Source organism: Rhineura floridana, chromosome 4, assembly GCF_030035675.1.
Source record: "Rhineura floridana isolate rRhiFlo1 chromosome 4, rRhiFlo1.hap2, whole genome shotgun sequence".
Lineage (NCBI taxonomy): Eukaryota > Metazoa > Chordata > Lepidosauria > Squamata > Rhineuridae > Rhineura > Rhineura floridana.
Window position 1 is genome coordinate 101803284 of NC_084483.1, and position 25961 is coordinate 101829244.

The 25961-nt window shown below is 40.9% G+C and overlaps 2 protein-coding genes across 12 annotated transcripts in view; one reads left to right on the top strand and one right to left on the bottom strand.

Moving 5' to 3' along the window:
- The window catches only part of L3MBTL3 (L3MBTL histone methyl-lysine binding protein 3), a 145056-nt gene extending 137551 nt beyond the window's left edge, over positions 1–7505 (top strand). For all 10 annotated transcript variants that reach the window (XM_061623832.1, XM_061623833.1, XM_061623830.1 and 7 more), the window contains 3 exons: positions 381–529; positions 1450–1512; positions 6752–7505. In XM_061623832.1, the coding sequence (XP_061479816.1) occupies positions 381–529; positions 1450–1512; positions 6752–6895 (356 nt within the window). In that variant the 3' untranslated portion in view covers positions 6896–7505. The remainder of the gene's footprint in view (positions 1–380; positions 530–1449; positions 1513–6751) is intronic.
- A 1189-nt stretch (positions 7506–8694) lies between these two features.
- On the bottom strand, positions 8695–24913 carry SAMD3 (sterile alpha motif domain containing 3). Of its 2 annotated transcripts, none has more exons than XM_061626320.1 (11): positions 24831–24913; positions 23525–23638; positions 22565–22745; positions 20976–21074; positions 16852–17037; positions 15744–15828; positions 12972–13136; positions 11012–11224; positions 10221–10392; positions 9753–9835; positions 8695–9070 (listed from the first exon to the last, which is right to left on the bottom strand). In XM_061626320.1, the coding sequence occupies exons 1-11, from the start codon at positions 24868–24870 to the stop codon at positions 8804–8806; spliced, it is 1605 nt and encodes a 534-aa protein (XP_061482304.1). In that variant the 5' UTR covers positions 24871–24913; the 3' UTR covers positions 8695–8803. The 2 variants fall into 2 exon arrangements, with proteins under 2 accessions (XP_061482304.1, XP_061482303.1); XM_061626319.1 differs by having other exon boundaries at positions 22565–22757.
- Positions 24914–25961: the final 1048 nt, after the last annotated feature.

A 25961-nucleotide genomic window follows, 5' to 3' on the forward strand; every position in this document is an offset into this window, starting at 1 on the left:
GATGTTGTTGGACCACAATTCCCATCTTTCCTGACCATTGGCAATGCTGGCTGAGGCTGATGGGAGTTGTGGTCCAACAACATCTGGTGGCCCACTTGTTGGGAAAGGCTGGGTTAGAGTGTTGGACTGGGACTTTCATAGGCCAGGGTTCAAATCCCCACTCTGCCATGAAGCTTACTGAGTGACCTTGGGCCAGTAACTGTTTCTCAGCCTAACCTACCTCACAGGTTTGTTGTGAGGATAAAATCAGGAGGGGAAGAACCATGTTTGTCTGGCACCTTGAACTCCTTGGAGGAATGGTGGGATATAAATGTAATAAATAAATAATTCAGCATTAATTTTAAAACTTGCTTGTTTGGGGGTGTGTGTTTTGTTTGTAGACATTAAAGAATCCAGTAGCAGAAGTTCCCATCCTCAACCCAAGTTGATGGTTCCACCCTTTCCATTGCGGTGGGAACAGCAGAGTAAGCTCCTTCCTACTGTGGCTGGAATCCCTGCCAGTAAAGTTTCCAAGTGGAGCACAGATGAGGTGTGTTTACTGTGCAATTCTTGTTGAAGTAAACTGCGCTTATTCATCTAGCCTTTTTGGATATAGCTCCATTTGCACAGATCATAAACAATGTATAGCGATGATAAATTTGTTCATTGCATATTTTCTGTATCCAATCTCCTTTTAAAGGTAACGAACTTTAAAGATAATCCCTTTTGCGTTGTGGTAAAAGCGGAGGGATCTTACAGCCAATGCCTGTGGCAGCTTTGTTCTTCCCTCCTGGTTTTTATTATTTTTGGCTGTATTGAGTTCCAATTTTATTTTCCAGCTTTAAATGCTTGGAAATACGTTCTCTTTATATGCTCCCTTCGGGCAATGTTAGAACAGATCATAGGGCCAAGAACAAGTATTGCTCCCCACCATCTGATTTTCACACACATGGCATTTTTCCTGCCTTCGTGTAAACTAATAGAGCTCCATTAATTTATATAGGTTAGAAAAAGAGGCAACAGGCCGAAATTGGAAAGAGGGGGAAGGCCACCTCCTATGGAGGGGAACTTCATTACTTTAAACTGAGCTGGAATAAAGAGATGCAGTGGCAAAGTCCAGTTGAGCGGGACAAAGAGCCACAGGGGCTTCCCCCATCTTACACTAATTTTGACTATGGTAGCATCTTTTTTTCCTTCTCCATACAAATGAATGAAAGCTATGCTAATGGAGGGCAATGTTTGTAATACCTGGAGAAATTATCCAGGTTCTTTCAATATTTTTAGAAGTCTAGTTATTTCCAAGCTAATGAAAGTGGGGGGGAAGGACTTTCGACAGCTTTCTCATTTTAATTGCTAGACAAAGTACAGTATTTTTGCCCTGTATTGTAGTAAATATCTATTGATTTATGTGTACTGAGCTAGACAGACCATTGAATTATCCCACTAAGCGCTGTTAAAATTGGTTGGCAGGTCTCAGAGTTCATACGGAGTTTGCCAGGCTGTGAGGAACATGGCAAGGTGTTTAAAGATGAAGTGAGTATAACAAATCTATTGTTGGTTTGAACAGGACTCAATATTTTCATAAATGAAGTCTCTTGGGTGTGTTTGGCATGGAAATTATACTGCCATGCTCAACAGTATTTTTCCATTAAAATCTTGGTTCAGGGTTTATTCCTGAAAATATTATCTGAGCATAGTTTCCACCAAAATCAACTAGTTATTTTCAATGAGACAGAACTGAACCTATACATAGTGGTTCAATAATTACATGCTCAGGAGTTGTTCTTTTAAGTGGTGAGGTATAGCATCTCTTTGCACCAGTCCTAAAACAATACAATTTTGAAGGATGCATTGGGAAAGAGAGAAGTCCAGGAGAGTACTGGGATTGGTACTGCCTGCATTTTTATCTCAAAATGCTGCTTTCAGATTATGACAAATATCTACTATTCATCTCACTAAAACATGGTCTAATTTGGAATTTAGTCCTAATTTTTTATTCCAAATTGTGGACTGTGAGACTGACTTTGTTTGGTTGTCTTAGTACAACCAGGAATGTGTAATAATTCCTAGAAGCAAGAGACTGTTCATCAAGACAAGACCCAAAGCCATATTAGGTTCACATGGATTATTTTATCAATGAACATCTTCTTCTTCTTCTTAATTAGGTTTATATCCCGCCCTTTCTTCCAGTAGGAGTGCTTTTGTTTGCCCAGTAGGAGTGGCAAACAAAAGCACTAAAAACATTTTAAGACATCATAAAGACTTTAAAATATATTAAAACAAATCAACCATTAAAAACATATTAAAACAAAACTTCTTTTAAAACATTTTTAAAAAGCTTTAAAAACATCTATTTTTTAAAAAAGTTTAAAAAAATATTAAAAAGAAGTTCCCTCACAGACGCAGACTGGGATAAGGGCTCTACTTAAAAGGCTTGTCTGAAAGAGGAAGGTAACAGAGATGGTGCCTATCTAATATTTAAGGGGAGGGAATTCCAAAGGGTAGATGCCACTACACTAAAGGTCCTATTTCCTATGTTGTGCAGAATGGACCTCCTGGTAAGATAATATCTGCAGAAGGCCCTCACCTGCAGAACACAGTGATCGACTGGGTATATAAGGAATAAGACGGTCTTTCAGGTATCCTGGTCCTGAGCTGTTTAGGACTTTGTACACTAAAACTAGAACCTTGAACTTAGCCCGGTAGCTAATAGGTAGTCAGTGCAATTCATTCAGTAGAGGGCTGACATGTTGGCGATACCCTGCCCCAGTGAGCAGTCTTGCTGCCACATTTTGCACCAGCTGCAGCTTCCAGACCAATCTCAAGGGTAGCCCCACATAGAGCACATTACAGTAATCCAGCCTGGAGGTTCCAGTGCATGGACAACAGTGATCAGGCTATCCCTGTGCAGAAACAGCCGCAGCTTCCTTACCAGCCAAAGCTGGTAAAAGGCACTCCTAGCCCCAGACTACGGACCTGCTCTTTCAGAGGGAGTACAACCCCATCCAAAGCAGGCAACTGACCAATTATCTGAACTCGTGAACCACCAAACCACAGCGTCTCCGCTAGGATTCAGAGTCAGTTTATTGGCCCTCATCCAGCCCACCACCAAGTCCAGGCAGCAGTCCTGAGCTTGCATGGCCTCTCCCGATTCAGATGTTACAGAGAAATAGAGCTGGGTATCGTCAGTACTGTTGACACCTTGCCCCAAATCTCCTGATGACTGCTCCCAAGGGCTTCATATAGATGTTAAATAGCATGGGGGACAAGATGGTACCCTGTGGCTCTGCACAGCACAACTGCCAAGGGGCCAAAAGACAATCACCCAATCACCATTGTAAAACAGTGCCTCCAATACCCATCTCATCAAGTCGGCCCAGAAGGATACCATGGTCAATAGTATCAAAAGTCACTGAAAGATCAAGTAAGAATAACAGGGTCGCACTCCCTGTCCTTCTCCCGATAAAGGTCATCAATCAGGGCAGCCAAGACCGATTCAGTCCCATAACCAGGCCTGAAGCCAGACTGGGATGAGTCAAGATAATCTGTTTCATCTAAGAGTATTTGCAATTGCTGCGCCATTACCCTCTCAATCACCTTCCCTAAGAAGGAGGTATTTGCGATCTAATGGTAATTCTCGCAAACCAATGAGTCCAGGTTGGGCTTTTTCAGGAGCGGTCAGATCACCTCCTCTTTCAGGACAGTTGGAACCACTCTCTCCCGCAACGATGCATTGACCACACCCTGGATCCACTTGGTCAAACCCCCTCATCAAGCTTTAATAAGCCAAGAAGGGCAAGGGTCAAGAGGACACATTACTGGCCGCATCGTCGCAAGCACCTTGTCCACCTCATCAGGCCGCATCAACTGAAACCGTTCCCAAGAAGTTGCAGCAGATGTTGCACTGGACACCTCAATGGGGACTACAGTAGATGTGGATGGGGCATCAAGACTGCTACGGAGGTGAGCAACTTTACCCTCAAAGTGCCTGCAAACAATTCACAGTGTGCCTCTGAAGGGTCTAAAACTCCATTTCCTGGAGCTGATGTCAACAGATCCCTGACAATATGGAAAAGCTCCACTGGACAGCTACTTTCGAGGATGTGATGATGGCAGTGAAGTGGGCCTTCTTCACCGCCCTCACCGCTGCACAGTAGGCACAGTTGTGATGTTTTACTTGTGCCCGATCAGCCTCACAGCATGTCTTTCGCCATTTGAACTCTAGCAGTCATCCAGCCTGTTTCATTGCTACTTCACTGGTGTACCAAGGTGCAAACCAGGCTCCACAATGCCAGACAGGGTGCTCGGGGGCAACTATGTCAAGAGCCCGATGCGCCTTGCTGTTCCACAGTGTGACAAGGGCTTTAACAGGGTCACCTGCTGTATCTACTTGGAACTCCCCCAGGGCATTCAGGAATCCTTTGGATTCCATTAGTTTCCAGGGGTGGACCATCTTAATCTGTCCATCACTCCTACAGGGGAGGATCGGAGCCATATCTCTAAACTTCACCAGGAAGTGGTCTGACCATGACAATGGGGTGACATCCACCCCCTATCTCCAGACCACCCTTTCCTCCATCTGGATCAAAAACCAAGTCATGGGTGTGCCCTGGCCTATGCATCGGGCCGGTGACAACTTGACACAGCCTCGTGGTCATCATGGAGGCCATGAAGTCCCAAGCAGGAACACTAGAGGCAGCTCCAGCATGGACATCGAAATCACCCAGGACTATCGTTCTGGGCTTCTCCAATACCACAACCGAGATGGCCTCTGCCAGCTTGGTCAGAGAAGTTGCTGGGCAGCAGGGTGGAGGGTACACCAGCAGCAACCCTAGTGGCCTCTCTCCTTGGCCTGACACCAGGTGCAGTCCCTCACAGCCAGCCCCAAGACAGAGTGGTTTCCTGGTTACAGAGATGGAAGTTCTGTAGACCACAGCAACTCCTTTCCCCTGTTCCTGCAGCCTGTGCTGGTGTGCAGTGAGTATCCAGGTGGACAAAGATGAGTCAGATCAACTCCTCCCAGCTCACCCACCCAGGTCTCTGTATTGCACACCAAATGGGCATCCATGATTTGATGAACGGATGAACGTGGTCTTGTTGTGTACTGATCTGGCATTAGACAGCACACACAGGCCAGTGGGCACAGCAGATGAGCAACGAGGAACCCATCCATCAGAGGAGTGGAAGCGAGGAACAAAGTTAGCCTTGCCCTCATGTTCTGTGGTAGTTCACCACCTACTCATGGCCATACCTCCCTCTACCCGTGATCACTGAAATTGGGGTGGCATCACCCATGTTCCTCTTTACTAAGACTCCTCCAAAACACCTGATATGGACACAAGAGCCCACAAGCAAATCCCCTACCTAAGCCAGTTTATCCCAGTAAGCCTCTGCGAGAATTGGGAACAGTCAGACCCACTTATTATCTTTCACACAGGGCACATCTACTACTTCAATACAGTGAAAATGTTCTTTACTGCCTGCAAGAGATGACAAAAAGTGAGATTTGAACCAATATTGTGTTTGGTATTGAATGAGTATAGAAAGAGCATTAAGGAGGCTGAAACTCATTCTGTCCCTTTGTAATCAAAAATTGCTGAGAGTTCTAAAGGATGTATTGGTGCATGGAGCCAAAGATTCTCATGTGTATATTAGCTTTGAGGTAGAACACATTTTAGTTTTGTCAATTTCTTTATTGTCCATCAGGAAGCACCAGAGTGAGCTGTATATGACTTGCAGGCAGTCATGCAAAATTCTTCCCACATTCCCACATAATGCTTGAGAGCTTCTACTTATAAGTATTAATGATGTGGGAATTGGCACTTAGTCATTCCACCTGTGGTAGCTTTGAAAAGATAGATGTGACAAGAACATTTCAAACATGATGTTTCTGGCTTGGCAATTAGAATACTTCCTACTAACAACAGCTCTCTATACCCTAACTAAAGTCTGATTGGATGTATTGTTCTGGAATAGACTCCAAATGTGCCCCTATCTGTTCTTGTCTTCCAAGTCTTAGTAAACATTACAATGGGGACACATCCTTACCATGAAATTGAAGCAAGCAACAGCTCCATCACTTTATATTGGAAATACAACACATAAGAGGCACCATTCTTTGGTGGGATCAGGGAAGGGAAGAAACATCAGTGCTTGCTGAGGATGCATTTGTTATGGATGCAAAAAAGGCAATTCATATCCTGCTGAACACTGTTTACTCATAAGCATCTGCAAGATTTGGTTCTTGGTTAGTCCCGTTTTGCCAGAGATTTGGAACTTTTTCCTTTTAGTTTTTGTTCAGAGCAGTGGTTCCCAGACTCTTTTTCCCTATGGATCACTTGAAAATGGTTGAGGGTCTTGACACACCACTTAATGATTTTTCTGCCTGTTGTAGCAAATGTAATGCACTGTGCTAGATGCTGTATGGTTTTTAATTGTAATTTTATTGCTTCTTTTATTTCATGTACTGTGTATTTTTGTCTTACAATTTGCATTCCATAGAACACAAATGGTAATACAATAATAAGAAACAAAAGAAGCAATAAGAATGCAATTAAAAAGCAGTGTGAATATTTAATGTGGACATGCTGCAGACCACCTGAATGAAGGTTGTAGACCACTGGTGGTCCACAGTCCAGTTTGGCGACACCTGGCTCAAATGTTTTGTTTTTCTTATAATTCAAATGGTATTGATTTTGAACCTATCTTAAGTTATTGTTAAACTTTCCTAAATGTTCGAAGTTATTAAAATTGGTTTTTTTTTATTTTACAGCAGATCGATGGAGAAGCTTTCCTTCTAATGACCCAAGCAGATATAGTCAAAATAATGAGCATTAAACTAGGACCAGCCCTAAAAATCTTCAACTCAATCCTGATGTTCAAGGCTGCTGATAAGAACTCACATAATGAACTCTGATGGAAAAATGACTACAGGACAGGTCTCTCTATTGCAGCTCATGTTTTATTCAAAGCACAAAAACTCCAAAGGATCATCGAGGAAGAACTCTCCCTGGGGAAGAAGAAGGGGTGGAGTGTAGATATTCTCAAAGAGCCAAACCAAACAAACACTTCTGAGAAGTGCTTAAGCTTTTTAGCAAGATACTCTTTTTAGGTACTTAATGTTTATCTGTTGATGGCTCTAATTCTCCCACAACTAGCCACCCTTAATTTGATTGGAAACCCATTAACTAAGTTAACATGTTAAAATTATAGAAATATTACCTTTTTCTAAGGAGTCACAAAATATGTACTTCAAGAATTTATTTATTCACTTTAGTGCATTCCTTTGTATCATTTCACCCTTTTTTAAAAAAATTCTTCACAATTTAAAAACAAGCAGGCTACAATTAATGGAGACTGTTAACTTCTTAATTTTGCACTGCATCTCAAATCGAACACTGCTGTGTACAATGAGTATGATTAATTTTTTTCTCTTGTAAGAAAACATTGCTTGGAGACCAATGCTATGTTTTTTTATTTTTTATTTTTGCATGATTAAAAAAGTTTAATGAATACTTCCACCAGCATATTTAGTATTAAGTTATTAAAATAAGAACTACCAACAAAAGTTCAACATCTATGTAATTATTTTATGCTGCTTTATAGTCTCTAGTCCACAAGATGAAAATTAGATTTAAATTCTACAACTAAAATATTCAATTCCTTGGGAATTTAAAGATGTATTTGAGCAGAAACAATGCATTACCCTCAGTAATTTACAGATGGCAAGAGACAGGACACATAAAGGAAATGGAATGGGAATAGACTGCCTTCAAGTCGATTGCAACTTATGGCGACCCTATGAATAGGGTTTTCACGGTAAGCGGTATTCAGAGGGGGTTTACCATTGCCTTCCTCTGAGGCTGAGAAGCAGTGACTGGCCCAAGGTCACCCAGTGAGCTTCGTGGCTGTATGGGGATTCGAACCCTGGTCTCCCAGGTCATAGTCCAACACTCTCACCACTACACCACACAGGAAAAGCCAAGTAAAAGTTATGATACAGCTGAAAGGAATTTTCTTAATGGTAGAAGTACAGTTCTCTGACAGCTTTAGCATGCAATGAAGCAAGGAAGTTATGGATTAACAAACCACAATATGTGGCCAAGGTTTGTTCTTTGCTTACTGCTTGTGGTTTATTTGAGCAAAACAAATCACGATCCCTACTTTGGATGTAAGGCTAAGCTAGGAATCCTGTTTAGTTCCCTCCATGTGTTAGCAGGAAGGAGACAAACACACCAGAAAGGTACAATCATGATAAACTGTTAATTATAGTTTACTGTGATGAGTCAATGTGGCCGTTGTGTGTGCTTTACAAGTGCAGAATTACAAATTAAGATGTATTTGACACAGGCCCATAGGTAAGAATTATTTTAAAATCAAGTTGCACTAAGTTTATGTGAACACTCCATCAAAGGAATCCTAACTAAGTTATGGAACTAGAGAGACAGGACGAAACTAGAGGAATAGGACAAAATGTGTGTGTGTGTGTGTGAGAGAGAGAGAGAGAGAGAGAGAGAGAGAGAATCCACACCACATTCCATACATTAACTTAGGTCAAAGCTTGGTGATAAAAATATTAATATTTGGTGGGAAATAGTTCCTATAATAATTTTTCATAAAACCAAAGGTTAATATAGAGAGTCTAGCTCCTTTTTCAGTAAAACAAAGTTTTATTTTTAAAGATATAAATCCATATAGGGATATAAATATTGTTTTTCTATTAAAAAGTACACTTAAATCAAAATGATGCATGATAAAACCAGGAATTTCGCACAAGAGGATTCTCCCCCAAAGTCATCTTGAGCAATATTCAGTACTGGTACATTCACATTTTTCCAGTTTTCTTGTTTTTTGCTGAAAGTAACTGAGGATACTTTACTTCAAAGATGAGGGACTCCAAGAAGCGAAGGGTATTGTACAGCCCTTTGGGGTATTGAATGCCAAAGACATGGTAGGAAGCCAGCAGAGCTGCCAAGGCCATTGTGCAATCATCCAGCTGAGCTAATTTCTCCTTCTCCACATACAGAGAACACTCGCACACATTTACATTAAATGGATATTTTACTTCTAGCACTGGTGTTGACACTTTCACCTAGTTTTTAAAAAACAAAAGTCATACATAATATTAATGGGATTTCTTGTATTGACTAAGGAAATATGAGTATTGCCATCCTCCCAAAACTTTGTAGGGAGGTGTTATCTTGGATTGCCAGCTTTAATATATGATCACTGTTCTGGCTCTTTTAAAAAAAAAAATCTAGAGAGAGCCTTTTGGCATGGGACCAGTACATTTTATTTATTCATAGTGTCTACTATAATATAGATGCTTCTGTAATAAATGGTTATCTATCCCTAGCATTCTTAAGCCTGCTCAGGAGCTAGCAGCACCAATTGGGTCTACCCATCCATTTGAAAGTTCAGGAGCAGCAAAGGCAGCACTGAATTCAGACGAAGCAGTTGTTTCATTGGTGTTGGCCTTCTAACCCAGTAATGAGAGTTCAAGTTGAAAGAAAATATATAGGATCATTAGGAAATAAGAATCTGAGCTACTGACCCCAGTCTAGTTATTACTTATTGGGTTACTTTCCTTCTGGGGAAAGTGCTTTATTGCCAAACTAAATCAATATGTAAAAGGAGAAAAGGTCTCACATATTTACAATAGTTTTAAACCATCTTTGCCTCTCTCTAAAAATACTGTTGCACGAGGACAGAAAAGTGAATGCATTTGTTTTAATTTGGTATGCTAGCCACCATACGCTTAGGTATCTACATACCTCCTCATTCACAGCAGCAAACAAATAAGAGTCCTCTCCAAAAACATCTGGCAAAAGTAAACATGTGGCAGTCATCTTCATATCTATTAGAAGTGAAGAACAGTTACAGGCACTAGAGTTAACAGCAAGAAGAGACGAGTTCTAAAAGGAAGTTGTGGACAAAGCAGAATGCTCTATATTTGGTTGTTTTTCCTACTCTTGAGAATAACTTATTAGGGTTTTTCCTTCACACTCATTAGTCACCTTTATAAGAAACATTCAGTATCTCAAGAATGAGTAATTAACCTTCATTTTTCTGTTAATAAGCCATTTCTACTTAGAATCTATCCCATAGTGCGTGAAAGCAAACGACCATTTCTCAAGGTGCTTCTGAAAAAAGCTTGCCTAGCTCCTATTATGCAAAGTATCTTGCGCATTTACTGCTTTAAAAACCAGACATTTACTGCTTTAAAAACAGCTTATACCAACACGTTCGAATGTCGTCTTCCATGTGCTGCTTCAGGTTCTTTTGTAGAACAACATTAATTGGACTATTCTTCACCACGCATGATGTCAGTATGTTCTCTGAATATGCTTCCAAAATTTCAGCTGTTTTCTTGTAGATGTCCTTGCGTGTTAGAAAATGAAACTCTTTGAAAAGCTAAGAGGGAGGGGGATGGAATGTAATTTATATAATTCAACTGAGTAAATATGTTAAATTATAATTTAAAGAACATAGCAGTAGGAATAAGTACTGTTCAGTGTCTTCTTTCCACTGGTGCAGTTCTAGAGAAAATTAGGCTTAAGATCCACTGCAATCAGTGAGACTTCTAATAGTTGCAACTAACCTCTCAGGTTGATTTTATGGGACCTGGGGATGGGACTAAGATTTTTACTGCCATTGCTGTATGAAAGATTCACCATAAAGAAATAATAAGGAAACACTTTGTGGAAAAGGGATGTTCTATAGGCATATACCACATGAGAACACAAGAGCCCTGCTGGATCAGGCCAAAGACCCATCTAGTCCAGCATCCTGTTCTCACAGTGGCCAACTAGATGCCTATGGGAAGCCCGCAAGAAGGACCCGAGCATAACAGCACTCTCCCCACTTGTTTCCTCACCATATTATTATTGTTGGATCCTTAGAGCAGCGTGTGATTTACTGCCAGAAGCTCTGAAGAAGTTATACAAATGCCACGTTTACTACAAACATAGGGACATCTGTAGTACCCATACATGCCATGGAGCACAATATTATTACTAAGGAAACCCGTTACCTGGTAAGGACACCTTAAAAATGGGAATAGTCTGAGAATCTCTTTCAAAGGCTTCCTTTGATTATTGATCATCTTCCTTCTTATTTCTAAAGTCTTGGTCATCCTGTTGTCCACTTCTGCCCAATTTCTCTCAGTTTTCATATATTCTTCCTTAAACCAATTAATATGTTCATTTATCTCAGTATCAAGTGCTTCATTGTAAATATTTTCAACCTGTTAAAAAAATAGTTAATAAATATCACAGAGTGCATTTGTATAAAAAGAGAATAGTCTTGGTTCGTAATAGTGCCATTTACCAAGAAAGACTGTAATCCTATACACATATGGGAGTATATCCCATTGAATTTGATGAGGTTTGCTTTTGAATAGACATGTATAAGATTGCACTGTTCAATAAAATATTTTATTTTGACAAATGATTTACAAGCTTATGATCTTTTTCAGTTCTCATACTTCATTAGTTAAAAAAACCCACTGCCTTTCATTTAAAAAAAAGTATTATAGCCTTTCTATCAAACTAGGTCCCTTACATTTATAAGTGTGTGAAAATATTATTTTCTTTCTAGCAGTTACTGTTTTGGTGGCAATGGTATTTAGAGTTCTTTCACAAGACAAACATTTTTTGTAAGCATAATTTGTATCCATAATTATCACTGAGTTTTCCTGCAAACTTAGAACCCTTAAGGTACATATCAGTCAGACAGACATAGCACTCCTTTTGTATCAGTACTTTCTAAATTAAAGCCATTCTTTTGTGCCAATTTTCAAGTGTTTATTATACATTTAAAATAAAAATACAGGGAAAGAAACCGACCTCAAACCTCTTACAGTCACCACAATTAAGTAATTCAAATGTTGATCAACTCTACCAAGTGTTAGTAATTCTAAATTGGCAAGTCGATTATTATTGTGTTACTAAATATAATCTCTCCATTAACTTATGGAATAATAAAACTGGTAATTATCAGGCACAGCTGATAATCATAATTAGCATAAGTGGGGGAAGAATGGGAATTTTGTTCACGTTTCTTCAGAACAAGCCAGTGGAGAAAATAAAACATGAAAAAGCAAAAGAAATAGTTGAATTAGTATTTTGGGGTATAATACAATTGATCTATCATATTTATTGAGGGTGGCATGTCACCCAAAAGTAATTTAGCATCTCCCAGTACTCATATCTATATAAATTGGTCTTTAGCAGCATACATAACATGAATGCCTGGGCAAAGTTTACACTCTTCTGTCTCAAGCACCATGATTTCCAAGCATTCAGTTTCCAGTTCTTTGTTTCCTCCCCCAGTTTAGCTGCAGTATATTTGGCAGTCACTTTGTTCCTTCACAAGCACAAAAATTGTGGATAGGAAGTTCTCAGAAAACAACAGAGTTCAGTGCAACAGAGAAAACGGTCTTCCATTCTTCTCTGCAACGGCTGATAACGTCTAGGCCTGTTCATGGTGTTGCAGTCAGATCCTAGAAATATTGCCTTGGATGGTAAGGTAAGTTAGCTTAAGGAAGGCCACAGAAGGAATGTTTCCCATACTTTTGTCTCTCCCCCTTCAACTCCTCATTCCCCCTTTCCACATTGTTCAGAAGTCCTCCCCCCCCCCAAGAGTTTTTGGGTGTTGTAGGAGGCTGCAGCAGGAAAGGACCGGGCAGGGAATTTTCTTTCCATGAACTTCCTTAAGTTACCTTATGTTAAGATCCAAGCTGTTATTGGAAAGCAGGTCCCATTGAATTCCACAGGACTTTTTAGTATTAGGGTATTACACTCCTCCCTGGAGAAAAAAGGTGCTCATATGCTCCAAAGACCAAAAGAGTTTGTTGGAAAGAGATCAAATGAGGAATGTCCAATTGCTTTGCTTCTTTCTTTGTTTTCCCTTTCAGGCATAGCTGGTAAGAACAGATGTAGCCCATATTAATCCCTTCTGTTTCCCCATCCACTCAGGATCTTAAGGCTTACTTTTGTGTGCCCTCCTTGGACTTCCTCACATCTGCTTCCAGGAGATTTTCTGGTCTGCCCTCGCCTGTGTCCAAACTTGCATTTATTTCTCACTACCTGTTCATCATCATCTATCGGTCTCCGCACGTATTTGAAACGGTCTTTAAGAGCTCGTTTCCATAGAAACTGCATAATATTTTTTGGAAAAAAATAGTTGTTAGTGTCTTCCAGAAGCTTTATCTCTTTTCTCAGAGTATGTTATCTGCTGTTCTCCAGCTGGTAAAAAAGAAACCTTTAGAATATTATTTCCAGCAGATTTCTTTTAATGCAACTATACTTTGTAGAAGCTCTTTGTATTCTTTTCTTATTGAGGAAGCGGAGTGACTGCCTTGAAAAGAAAGCAGGCAATAGCTTTGCTTAAAATTAGTTTGACAAATAATAACATTACAAATGCAAGACAATGGCTGTATGCTTGATTGCGGTAAAAGGACTTGAGATGAGACATGGACACCAGTGTTTGGGTTGAACTAATGGGCCACTTGATTAAATCTTAACACTGAAGTAAACTGCAGAGGGGAATTATAAGTGGGGGAGCTGTGTTAGGCAAAGCCTGTCTGCAGCTATTAGGGCAACCATGCCCTGCTGGGGTCATAGGGAGGCCATCCTATATCACCACTCTAGGGCTCCAAAGCTCCAGGCAGATGAGGCAACTTGGCCCAAAGGTGGCCTGTATCTTGTTGGTGGGCCCTATAGCCCTGAGTTGTAGGCCTCAGGAGCTACCTGTCACCTCCAAAGATGCCTAAGGTGTCACCTAGCTGTCTTTTATCTGTTTTCCCCCTCCTGTACTTCTCTGCCACAAAAGGAGGGCAAATCTCAATTTAGTTCCTTTTCCCCCATGCCAAGAACCAACTTCTGCAAGCATCTCTGCAGGTCCCTGAGGAAACTGTTGTTACTGGCATCTGTCAGATGGATGCAATCAGGCCGACATAGCTCAACCCTGCAGTATTTTACGTCTGGGTGTGGTAAAGTGATACCCCCCATAACCCAAGCGTCAACAGGCTCTCGTGACTAACTTACTTTCATGCCCTGTTTATGCCCCTTGGATCCCCCATGTAGTTCCACACCTTGTGTGGCAAAATGCCTGACTAAACCACCTGCACCTGCGGCCAGAGCTATCTCATGACCTGGATGCCCTGGCACACCTGCAAATGAAGGGCTTTGCCCGTCAGGAAACCCAGGTCATTGCCACCGAGGTGGATGATCAAAACCTGCAGAACTATCTGCACCAGAAGCTCTGAGAAGGGGGATGTACGAGTGGCATGGGCTTAAACAGAACCTCCTGCCCCATCCTCTGCATAGCCACATCAGTGTGCAAGTGTGCTCCGTGTGCACACCTGCCCTTAGCCAAGATGGCAGCAGGGGTGTCAACCCCAGGCTGCAAAACATGCCCCATGAAGAAAGCCAGGCATGGATCATGGAGCAGGAATAAGTCAAAATACAGAGAGCTATTTTCACACATCCGAGTAATTCCTTGACATTTCAGCCACTGAGCAACCAACGTGTGTGTGTGTGAGAGAGAGAGAGAGAGAGAGAGAGAGAACTTATTGTTCTGTTTGAGTTTATAGCCCATCCTATTCCAGAGTCCTGGGTGAGTAACAGAACATTAATTGAGAATCAGAGTGGAAAAAACATTTTTTTTGGCAATCCACATTTTCTCATATAGAAGCCCAAGCTCTCAGCATCTTAGCATCATATGATAAGACCATTTATTATTGTTGTTGTTGTTGCCGCCCACCAAAAACCTCATTAAAAACGTAAGAAGAGCCCTGATGGATCAGGCCAAAGACCACCCAGGTGCCAATGGGAAGCCCATAAGTAGGGCATGAGTGTAACAGGACTCTCTTCCCAATAGTGAAAATGGCTAATAGCTGTTGGACTACGACCTGGGAGACCAGGGTTCGAATCCCCACATAACCATGAAGCTCACTGGGTGACCTTGGGCCAGTCACTGCCTCTCGGCCTCATGAAAACCCTATTCACAGGGTCACCATAAGTCGGAATCGACTTGAAGGCAGTACACCGATAACTCTATCCTTCGTAATATATGGACGATAATAGCCATTCCTGAATGATATTTCCTGGTTGCCCAGAGGTTATCACCTTGAACCAATGGGCCTATGAGATAATAAGCACCCAAAAACTGAGTTCAAAGGAAAGCAGGCCATTAGCAAATACCTGTAAGAGGAAGAGAAATGTCAAAATAGAAAACTAGAGGTGTCTATTTGCCAAGACCAACATTTCGTAAGTTTGAAAAGATTGTTCACTGCCCTGCCATCCCAGTGTTGTTCTTTATACTGAACTCTCACAAGCTCTATTGATCTATTTAGTATACATGACGTTGCTTTTAAGCACATCCTGGTGGACTCTGCCTCACAGACAGTGACTCACATGCTGGCCACTTAACCCGTCCAACCCATGAGCAGTGTCACTCTGAAAGGAGCCTATATTTGTAGGGCTCCCTGTGTGGTGATGGGCTTATGCCAATCGCATCTTCCAACCATGACCTGGGATTTCTCCTAAGGAATACAGTGCTCATCTAGGAAATCTTTGCTATCGTTTAGTTTATTGCACCCTAAAACAGAAAATGATACCAGGTACATAAAAAACAAATGACGAACAAAGTATAGTTGAACTCAGTTCAGCTACATATCTTCTGATAATTGAATAAAAATAATTACATATTTAATTTAAGAAAAACAAAAATACAGAACTGCATTAGTCTTGGATACTTACAAATCCACTCCCATCCTCATCAAGAAAAGGGTATGCCTGCAGCAATGCATTGACAACATCATTGTATTGCTGAGTGGTTGGATATCTGCCCACACAAGATAAAATCCATACAAGTCAGATTTTTTAAAGAGCTGCAGTGGAGCAATTTAAAAACTTTCAGCACTTTTAATATTAACGTATGTCTCTAACATACAAAAAAATTAAACAATGATACAAGATTCTTGCCAATGTCCACTTGCAGACTGGCCCAGTCATTATTACAGCTGCCAATGCTGCCATATCCAGCTGCAAAACAGTGACCTGCACCAAGGTGCCCAACATGGAAGCTTTTATATATATATATAAATAAAGGAAATATCTCGCTGTTAGCATTATGGAAGCATTTGGGTATTAGATAGCTATGGTTGGGCTGGTGGCTTCTTAAAATATGAGATGCAGCAACTGTTCCTCCCACATCAATGTTTTCTAGACATTTCCAAGCACAGGGCTTCCTAAATCTTGGACCGATTTCTAAATAGGTCCTAGAGCTTGCAGTTTGACACTCACACTCCCTCTCTCCCCCTCCATATAGGTGATTTGCTCCCCAGGGACACATCTCCAAATCCACTCACATGACTGCTGGGGGGGGGGGGGTGTAACCGGCCCTGGCCTTCTTGCAAATAGGATGCCCAGCAGCACACATCTCTTCTCCTGAACTTTCACTGACACTAAGCTTTGGAGAAGGAGTCTCCCCATTTTTTCTTACTTTCTTCATGCCCCAGCACAAATGCTTCTTCACCAAGCTCTCTGTGGTTTGGTGGCAAGCACCAAGTGACGGCAGCTAGGAAGGCAAGCCACCTGTCCAAGGAAGACAGTGGACTACAGTCTGCAGAGTTCAGTTGCCTAGGTAGCAAGAAATTAAAAGTACCTGGACCCTGGTTATTCTCCAAGCCTCCCCGTTCCTCTTACAAATTTGGTGCAGCCACAAATATATTCATTATGCCTTATACCCAAGCAGTTTTCAAACCAAAGTTCACAGCATGCAGAGATCAATTCATCATCCTTATGGAAATTCACCCCGTGCCATATTACTCCCATGAGGCAGCATGCTAAAGACTGCCTTACTTACAGTGATCCTTCAAGGTACTTTGTCATGTCAGCTTGCAAGAATTCAATTATCCTTATTCTCACACTGTGGTCAGGACATTTTCCCTCTGCTAATATGCATTTGACATCATAAGGGAACTCAGGCAGAATATATGAATTTGTCCATTCCAACGCTTTGCATCTTGCTAAAACATGCCTCATTGTTTTTCTGACAAAGGAAGTAAAGTCAATTCTTTATTAGTACTTTACACTCTAACATACTTTCCTGTGCACTTTGCTAGCCACTTATAAATGGAGAAGCCTTGTCATAAAATGTGCTCATACCTACTATGCTTTATACCCCAGAAACATGGGCTAAACCTAAGGTTGCTTCCACAGAATGTATAAAACTATTTAAATGTGATATAATTTATGGGTGGTCTACAATATTGTCCTACTCATAATATACCTATTGAATTAATAGACATGCGTAACTTGCGTTCATTAAGTTCAATGGGTCTACTCTGAGTAGGCCTTAATTGAATACAACCCTCAGTTTTTTCTCTGAATTATTTTTTAAAAAATGCATTTTAGTTAATTTTGCTTTAGAACTCCCACCCCATCCTGCCATGCAGAGCTTAAACAGGAAGGAAACCAAGTCTTCTGCATCCATGTTATGGATTCAGTGCATTGCCAAATAGCAGAAGTGAGGCGTTTGAAAAGGTCAGAGTAAGGTCAACCACTCAAGCCACTAGTCTTGCCAAAATATCAGCCATGGAGCCAAGCAAAGACTGTTTTGTTTTCCATAGGCGGTATCCAATGCACTTGTTCTATTAGTGCAAGAATTTACACTTGCACAATATAACTTTCCCCCTCCTCCCCCTGTGCATGCCATGTGTAGGGTTGTCATATTGTCCGGTTAGCTGGGTTTTACCCAGATTCTTTGCATGCCACCCAGCGCCCGTTTAGCCCATTAGGTGGCCCGGATTCTCAGCTTTAATTTAATGCCAGAAAATGGTGGTTTCCCCCCGTTTATCTGAAAATCTCAGAAATTGGGTAAGTATATACATTTCAGTTTTTTTCCCTCTTGTGTGCAGGAGTCAGATCCTGGGCAGTGTTTTGAAAACCTTCCCAATACTTGCTTTTGTGGGGGTAAAAGCATTGCTAATCCCATATGTCCAGAGTAAATCCCATTGAATTCTATAGGATTTACTTTTGAGTAGACATGATTATGAATGTGCTGAAAATCAATGGGACTTTGGAGTGAATGTAAAAAAGAATTATGTTTGTGTTCTCTTTCTGTTCCCCCTCCAGTTCTATTTTAAAGCAAGTAGGCAGGGTTTACTTAAGTATTACAGTTTTTATTCTGTAGGAAACTAATACTGATTTTTTTACAACTAATACTGATTTTTCTGCAATGACCAACTGGTTTGACAATAAACTATTACATGGGCTGTATGTATTTATACATCTGCAGTGTGTGTGTGTGTGTGTGTGTGTAGTCTTTCCAACAACCCTGTGAGGTAGGGGTGGAAACCAAGGCAGCTCACAACACGAAATAAAGCCATTTAAAATCCAATAACCATAAAAACAAGTATAAACAGTTGCAAAACAGCGTAAAGTGGCATGATTCAGAATTTTGGGTTGTGTTAATGAAGTTGCTTATCACTTGAGGTTGCAGTTCTGTCCCTGTTTGAGTAAGCCCCACTGAATACATTGGGACTTGCTTCTGAATAAATAAACCTAGAATTGCACTATAAATATCTTTACAGTTTGTGTAAATAATAAACATATTTGATAGTCATGCTTCTATAAATATTTCTTCATTTATCATATTTTTGGTTTTTGGTTAGGAATCCTGACTGGTTGTGAGATGCTTAGTTTTCTCCCTTACTCATAGGAATCTTGTTGTGGTTGGTATGGTATTGCATTTAAGAAATCATGGTACAAAATGGCCTGAATCAGTATAAGGCAGATTCCTTGGTTCCTAAAAGTGGGAAGAGACTCAAGGGCCACAGTGACTCCAACATTTATTTATGTATTTTTATGTACAACATTTATATACCACTTTATTGTAAAAAATCTCAAAGCGGTTTACAGAAAGAATGAAAACAGTAAAATTATTGGCAAAAGTGTTAAGGACAGGTACTTAAAAACATTCAAAATAATAAAACCAACAATGACTTAAAAACAGATTTAAAAACACAATAGCTTGTATATGCCTGGAGAGGCTTGCCTCAAGAAAACTGATTTTAGCAGGTGCTGAAAAGAGGCATCTGCCTAATGTCAATAGGCAAGGAGTTCCAAAGCGTAGATGCTGCCACTTTACAGGACTGATTTCTTACAAGAGCAGAACAAGTACTATGTGGCACCCATAGTATGGAAAGCACAGCTTGAACTTGGCCTGGTAGGAAATCAGCAACCAATGTAAATTTCAGAGCAGAGGTATTATGTGCTGATAGGATCTCACTCATGTCAGCAATTGTGCTGCAGCATTCTGCATTAACTGCAGTCCCCAGGTCAGGTTGTGCTGCATGGGGATTTCTGTGACCTTGGCTGACTGGCTGCTAGGATTTTTTTAGTTTGGGTTTTTGGTTATGAATCCTGACTAGTTGTGGGTTTTCTGCCTTACTCATAGGAATCTTGTGGTTGGTATGGTATTACATTTAGGAAAGTGTTACTGCCTTTTGTGTGTTTTTTTTCCTATTTGCATTTCACTTATCTTTAAGCTCACTCCGTTACAGCCATAGAAGCAACAGCAGCATATGCAAGATCATTAACTCCCATTAGTGATTAGAGCAAGAACTTATAATTATTATTTTAATTAAAACAAGAGGCTTATGAGTACTTTGAAGAGGACCAGATATTTCTTTCTTTCTGAGCCCAGGACTGGGTCTTTCATGATGCCCGGTGGGGGGGGGGAGCAGGAGAGTAGTCGATAAGACAGACATCCTGGCATTGGTAATCTAATTAGCAAGGTATGTGTGGGGTTGTTGCACACTTCCAGGCCCAGTTTCATTTTGAGTATGGAGGTGGAACCTGTGTAGATGTGGTTGATCAAAGGGAGAAGAAATTTTGAGTTAAGCAAAACTCTGCTTTTATAAAACCTAAGAAACATACAGATACTTTGAATGTCTGAGTACCTGCACCAGTGGAATACTGGAGGAACTTGTAAAACTTGCTGCAACAGTATTTAGAACTGAGCATGTGGTGTGAAAGACTCCTTTTCCTAACATTTTGGCTTCTTGTTTTTCTCCACCCAACACATCTCTGAAATATATCGTATATGTAATGGTTAACCGTACTGCTGCCCAGACTTACTTTATGTTTGTTGCTATTTTGTGTTTTTATTATGTTTTTATATTGATTGTGTATTTTTATTGTTTTTATTATATTTGTAAGCTGTGCTGAGCTCTGTTTTTAACAGCAGAAGGGCAGGATATAAATCCTCTTAATCAATCAATCAATATTCCATAGTGTTGGAAACTAGAGTCTAGGCATTTAAGGCTGAAAATGTTAAGTTTTTTTTAAAAAAAGATTTCTCACATCTTTCCCCAGTTTTTGTTGGTAATTCCTAGGCACAAAAACAACAAATGGACAATCCAAATATTAATATGCAAATATTTGCATAATATGCAAATTAGTCTGCCCGGATTTGTGGAACTGGAATATGGCAACCCTAGCCATGTGCCCTCCCCAAATCTGCTCCAGATAGTTGGGGGAAACCCCAGAAACATTTAGGAGATGGGGGGAGAAGGGGGCAGTTCCATTGTACAAGTGTAAATCTTCGTGCTAATTGAATGAGTTACATAGCACTACATTGGACACAAGCCCTTGATTCAAATCTCATATGGATGCAGGTGGGGCAATCTCCCATTTCCTCATCATTTTTCATTTGAATAAAAAGTACAACCCAACATATATCCTACCCTGTCCCACATCCTTTTAGCTCTCTGTGTCTTTTTGCTTCCCCCAGAAGGTCTTTGGATGCAAATATTTTGTTCCTCTGAGAATTATTCCACCTTGTATAAGTCAATTTTTTAAATTAATGTAAGCCTAAGATCTTGTAATTACTTTGATACTGTCAGTAAATCTTCTTGGCACTATGGGAGGTTCTATCTGAAGGTAAAAACAATCCTGGAATTGGCAGGATAACCATAAACTCACTTTTGTTTGAGGACTCTTTGGTCAATGGCTCCATCGTCAGGATTTTCATTAGGAGAGAAACAATTTACTTGTTCCACATGTAGCTGAATGCCGGAAGTTCTATAAGGAAGGAAATATGACCCCCAATTGGTTATGATTCACAGCTCAACATACAGCAATTTCCTTGTTGATTTAAGTGTTTTGAATCCTTTGAATCCCCTTTATATTCCTGCCTGAAGAAGCACTATAAAAAACAAACACTAAAGCACAGATGGCCAGCTAACCACCCATAGGCTAGATCCAGCCAGACTCCCAAACTATTTTGTCTGCCCCCTTTGGGTCCATCACATTTTAATCACTGTGTGGTACAAAACTCACCTACCATTTCACTTGCAAAGAAAATAAAACTATGATAGAGATTCCACAGTACATCATTCATCTTGTTTAGATCATAGGTCAGTTTTTATGGAATGATACACATCTGGACTTCAGATAGCTGTCTGAAGTAATGAGCAGCTCCTAGTTGGCATCCCTGTTCTAAAGCATGCTAATGGATGTAGTCCAACATAAGTTGTTATTTGAACCATCTTTTTCCTTTGGGACGAAATGGTACCCATTCAAGCAGTATCAAATGAAAACCCCACTGTCTTACAAGCTCAGCTATTAACACACTGTAGTCCTCCATCTTTAGTAAATACACTGTTGTAGCTTTCATATCAGATTCCTGTGAGTTGGGCTATCACTTTGGGTTAATCTGAGGCAATATCTGAGCTTGAATCCTCAGCAGAACTGTATAATAAAACACTAAAGCACGGATAGCATTGCAAGGAGCATTGGCAATCCACGATCTGGTGAAGTCTCTGCATTGAAGTTAAAAAGACTGGGTGATGGTCAAAAGAGATAACTCATATGGACCCCCCCCCCGTCACTCCAGCCATGCGGAGGAAGAAAGGTGCTTGTGTGACAAGAATTAAAAAAATGCAGTTTGAGCCAGAAAGACACAGATAAACAAAGATATGAGTTTTGGACTCTAAAGCTAACAGCTTTTTGGGGTGCTTGTTATCTCCCTGTAGATCTGATATGGAAGCAGTGGGCTTTGGCTGTCCGTTGGAGTGTTTAAGCTGTGCCTCCACCTATCCTCAACCTGTTTATTTGTAAATAAATGCAATTATTACAAAACGCCAACAAACCTCCAGTGACCTCCTTCCAAAGGAAACCAGACCTGGGCAAGCAGGGTGCCCCTGGCACTTTGCACTGGCACAGCAGAGGAGGCTGTTCCTAATCTATAGATAGAAGCCTTTGAAGCAGCCTTGAACCCCAATATCTTTCCTTTTAGAAATTAGACATGTGTGACAATTCACAAACCAAATCAAATTGAACATTACAAAAGGGCATTATAAGCTCAGACAGGCTTTGTTTTTCCATATTCAGGAATACCAAGCAATAAACATTCATGACCATATTGTGCTGAGCTTTCAAGTTCGCGGTATTAGAAAAAATCAGTGAGTGTAAAAATTGATGAGCGTTGTTAGCATTAAAGCCGAGACCCATATTTTACTGAAATATAAGTGGAGTGCTGTCATTTCTGCTTACTTTTTTCGGAGCCTTACCCACTGAATTCTCCTGGTGACTCAGAGAAGGGCATTTCACAGATAAAAGCAGATCCTTCTGTCTGTTGCTTGCATTTTTTAATAAGATCCATTAACACTGCCTGGTGCCCAATTTTCTTGACCAGTTGCTGGACCATCCTCTCATTAAGAGCCAAAAGAGCAGCTCCACTCACTTCTTCCTCTAAAAGAAGAACTAAGGAATCATTACACATTGATTGACCCTTGCTGCAAGGAGGCGGATGTTTCAAAGGCAACTTGGCATATTGAAGGCATAAAAAGCTTTTTGTGCACGTCTAAAGGAAAAGTTCCATGTAAACGGTAACAATCAATCAATATACATCACTCACTATTCCTTTTCAAGGGATCGAGTACTGATGTTCTTATGCAAGATACTGTAATGGCTTTGTGGGCTCAGTGGGTGCTTGGTGCGAAATTGCTACAGAGGACTTCCCACCTCCAGTTCCAACCATTAAATTGTGGTTGGTTACCTAATGGTGGTTAAGAGGAACTTTACATATGCTCAGAGGCACTGTACTTTTTCAATTGCTTGAAAGTGTTCTGTGGCTAAGCCCTTTCGTTTTTGTACTGAGCCCTGGCACAAATTAAGTCCTTACCTCACAATCCATACCTCAAAATCCTGTTTTGGAAATTAATGCTTTTGCCAGGTTAAAATAAACCCTCAAACAGCATTGCTGTATTTTATTTCCATGTTGCTAGGAAGCAAACATTTACTATCAAAAGAAAAAATTTCAAATAAAAACATGTCACCACAGTGCCTGTAACGCCTGTAAGGATTGAACATACATCAGAGTCCCGACCCCCCCCCATCCCTGAAAGGGTATTTATAAGCTTCAGTGGCAACCTCATCTTATTTAACAAATCTCAATAAATTTCCTCCTCAATCATAACTTAAATTGCTTATATATCTGACACACACAGTGACACACAAAATAGTCTTACCACGAAATTTAGGAACCAGGTCCCCTAAGTTTTTCTGAAGCAACCAGCTGCAGACTTGATCAACAGACCAACTTTCCATCTTTCTCATGCTGTGGCAGTAAATTCCACTATAGACTTTGGGGAAAATAACATGATTTTATTTTTAATCTTTGAGTCAATGTTAAGTCCTCCCTTGCCCCAAGATCTGCATAACAATTATTCTTTGCAAAACAGGTACACATAGTTCCATCCTGATAATAATTTGTTCCAATATTTTACACCCTATATAGTCATGCCTGCTGTAAACAGCCCGTTTATGATTCCCTTTTTTACCTGCTCTGAGTATCCCAGTCTTGCTTTCCTCTGTTCTGAACAGGCAGCTTCATTCTTTATAACACAGAACACTCCCAGATCCCACACCATTAACACCCAGCTTTCCACACAGATATGAGAAAGGTGTGAAATTCACCACCACCATGCTCATCAGGAAATGGCTGACATTTTTACAGAAAGAATGGGGGGGGGCTACAAAGTAGTGTCTCATTTATACATTTAGAACAAACTGAACACATTAACCCACACTGCTCCATAGAGAAACTAGCCAGGTGAACACTTGAGGCAATGGGAGCTATATGAAAAAAGGCAGAAAATGCACAGAGCCACACACTGCTGTTGTGAAGTCGCTTTCAATAACATCTTGGAAAGCATGCTATTTCTAAGAAATGCAAGAAAGAGGCAGACCTTCTAAGGGTCTGAGCAAGACAGCATCAGGACACCCTCTATCCTTGAGGTCACTTGGGGATTCTCATGAGATGGGGTTTTGAACATTCTGTTTCAGTACAGGCTTAAAATCCTTGAATCAAGCAGCAGGAGCAGCAATTCTAAGATCCTCAGTTATTCACATTAAAAAAATGAATACTTAAAAGCATAGAAGCAGAAGGGGTCTTGGAGATCATATAGCCCAACCCTTTGCTCGGTGGAGGAGGTAACTACAGCACCCCTGACTGGTGGCCATCCAGTATCTGCTTTAAATACCTCTGGGAGAGGAGAGCCTACCACCTCCACAGGCAAGTTGTTCCACTCTCAAACAACTCTTCTAATAGACAAATTTGGTTTCTCTGAAATTTCCAGCCACTGGCTGCTCTCTGGAGCAACAGAGAGCAAGCCTGCTGCATCTTCTCTGTGACAGGCCCTCGGGCATTTTTAAGGCAGCATTCACGTCTCCCTTTACTTTTCTCCTCCCTGGGCTAAAACTACCCAGCTCTTTTAGTTGTTTCTCATGCTATCCAAACCATAAGGAAAGGGCTGTAGCTCAGTGGTAGACCACCTGCTTGGCATGCAGAAGGCCCAGGTGCAATTCTTGGCATTTCTAGGCAGGGCTAGAAATTATTCCTGTCTGAAACCTGGAAAGCCACCAGCTGCAGACCAGGGATGAGGAACCTCAGGCCTAGGGATCAAATGTGGCTCTCTAGTGCTCTCTCTCTATCCCTCTGGACTCTCCCAGGCCACGCCCCCTCCCCAGGCCACAGCCTTCATTGGCCCTCCTCTGTACCCACCCTCTGTGAGAGCTTTTGCCTAGTTCCAACATGCCCATGAGCTGTGATCTTGCTTGCCTGGATGGAGGATGAAGAGAGAGGTGTGCAGAAACCTCAGACTTCTGGGTGGCTGTGTGGAGCCAGGAGGAGGCATTTTCCCAAGCTGAATTTCAGTGGGAGAGGGATCACAGCAAATGAGGATGATAAGCTCTTCCCCCCTGCTGCCCTCCAAAGTACCCCCTATCGAAATTAGACATGACAAAAGTCTTTCATTGGCTCCAATGGAAGGCTGGTTTCCAGATTAATTGCTCTGCAGCAGGTGGGGCAAGGAGAAGAGGCTGCGAGCTGATGGGATGCCAAATAGACTGAATCTGGCCTGCAGGCCAGGGGTTCCCTCATTTAAACTAACGATAGTTTAACCTTATGTCTCAATCAAGCCAAACTGTGGTCAGCTTCAACTAGGAATAGGCAACCTGTGGCTCTCTAGATGTTGTTGGTCTCCAACTGTCATGAGCCTGAGACAGCATGTTCAAGGGTCAGGGGTGATGGGAGGTGCAGTCCAGCAACATCTGGAGAGACACAGGTTGTTCATCCCTGGCTTAAACTATGGTTTATTGCCAAGTTTAAATTGTCATTTCCAATAAGGTATCCCTAGTTAAAACTAACTGCAGTTTCTGGTTCTGATGCAACAACAAACAGTGATTAGTTGGTTTTTTAAATAAATAAATATTTTAAAATTTTATGTTAATGTTTTCATATCACTTAATACTGCAGTTTTTAAACATTTACAACAGGGCTATAGGAGGGATGCAAAATACAGCATAAAATCAGATGAAATTAACCATGAAATCAGGAAAAAAAGGATTTAAAATTACTGCTGAAATTATAAATAAAATTCTTCATGAAGCAACGAAAGTTTAACC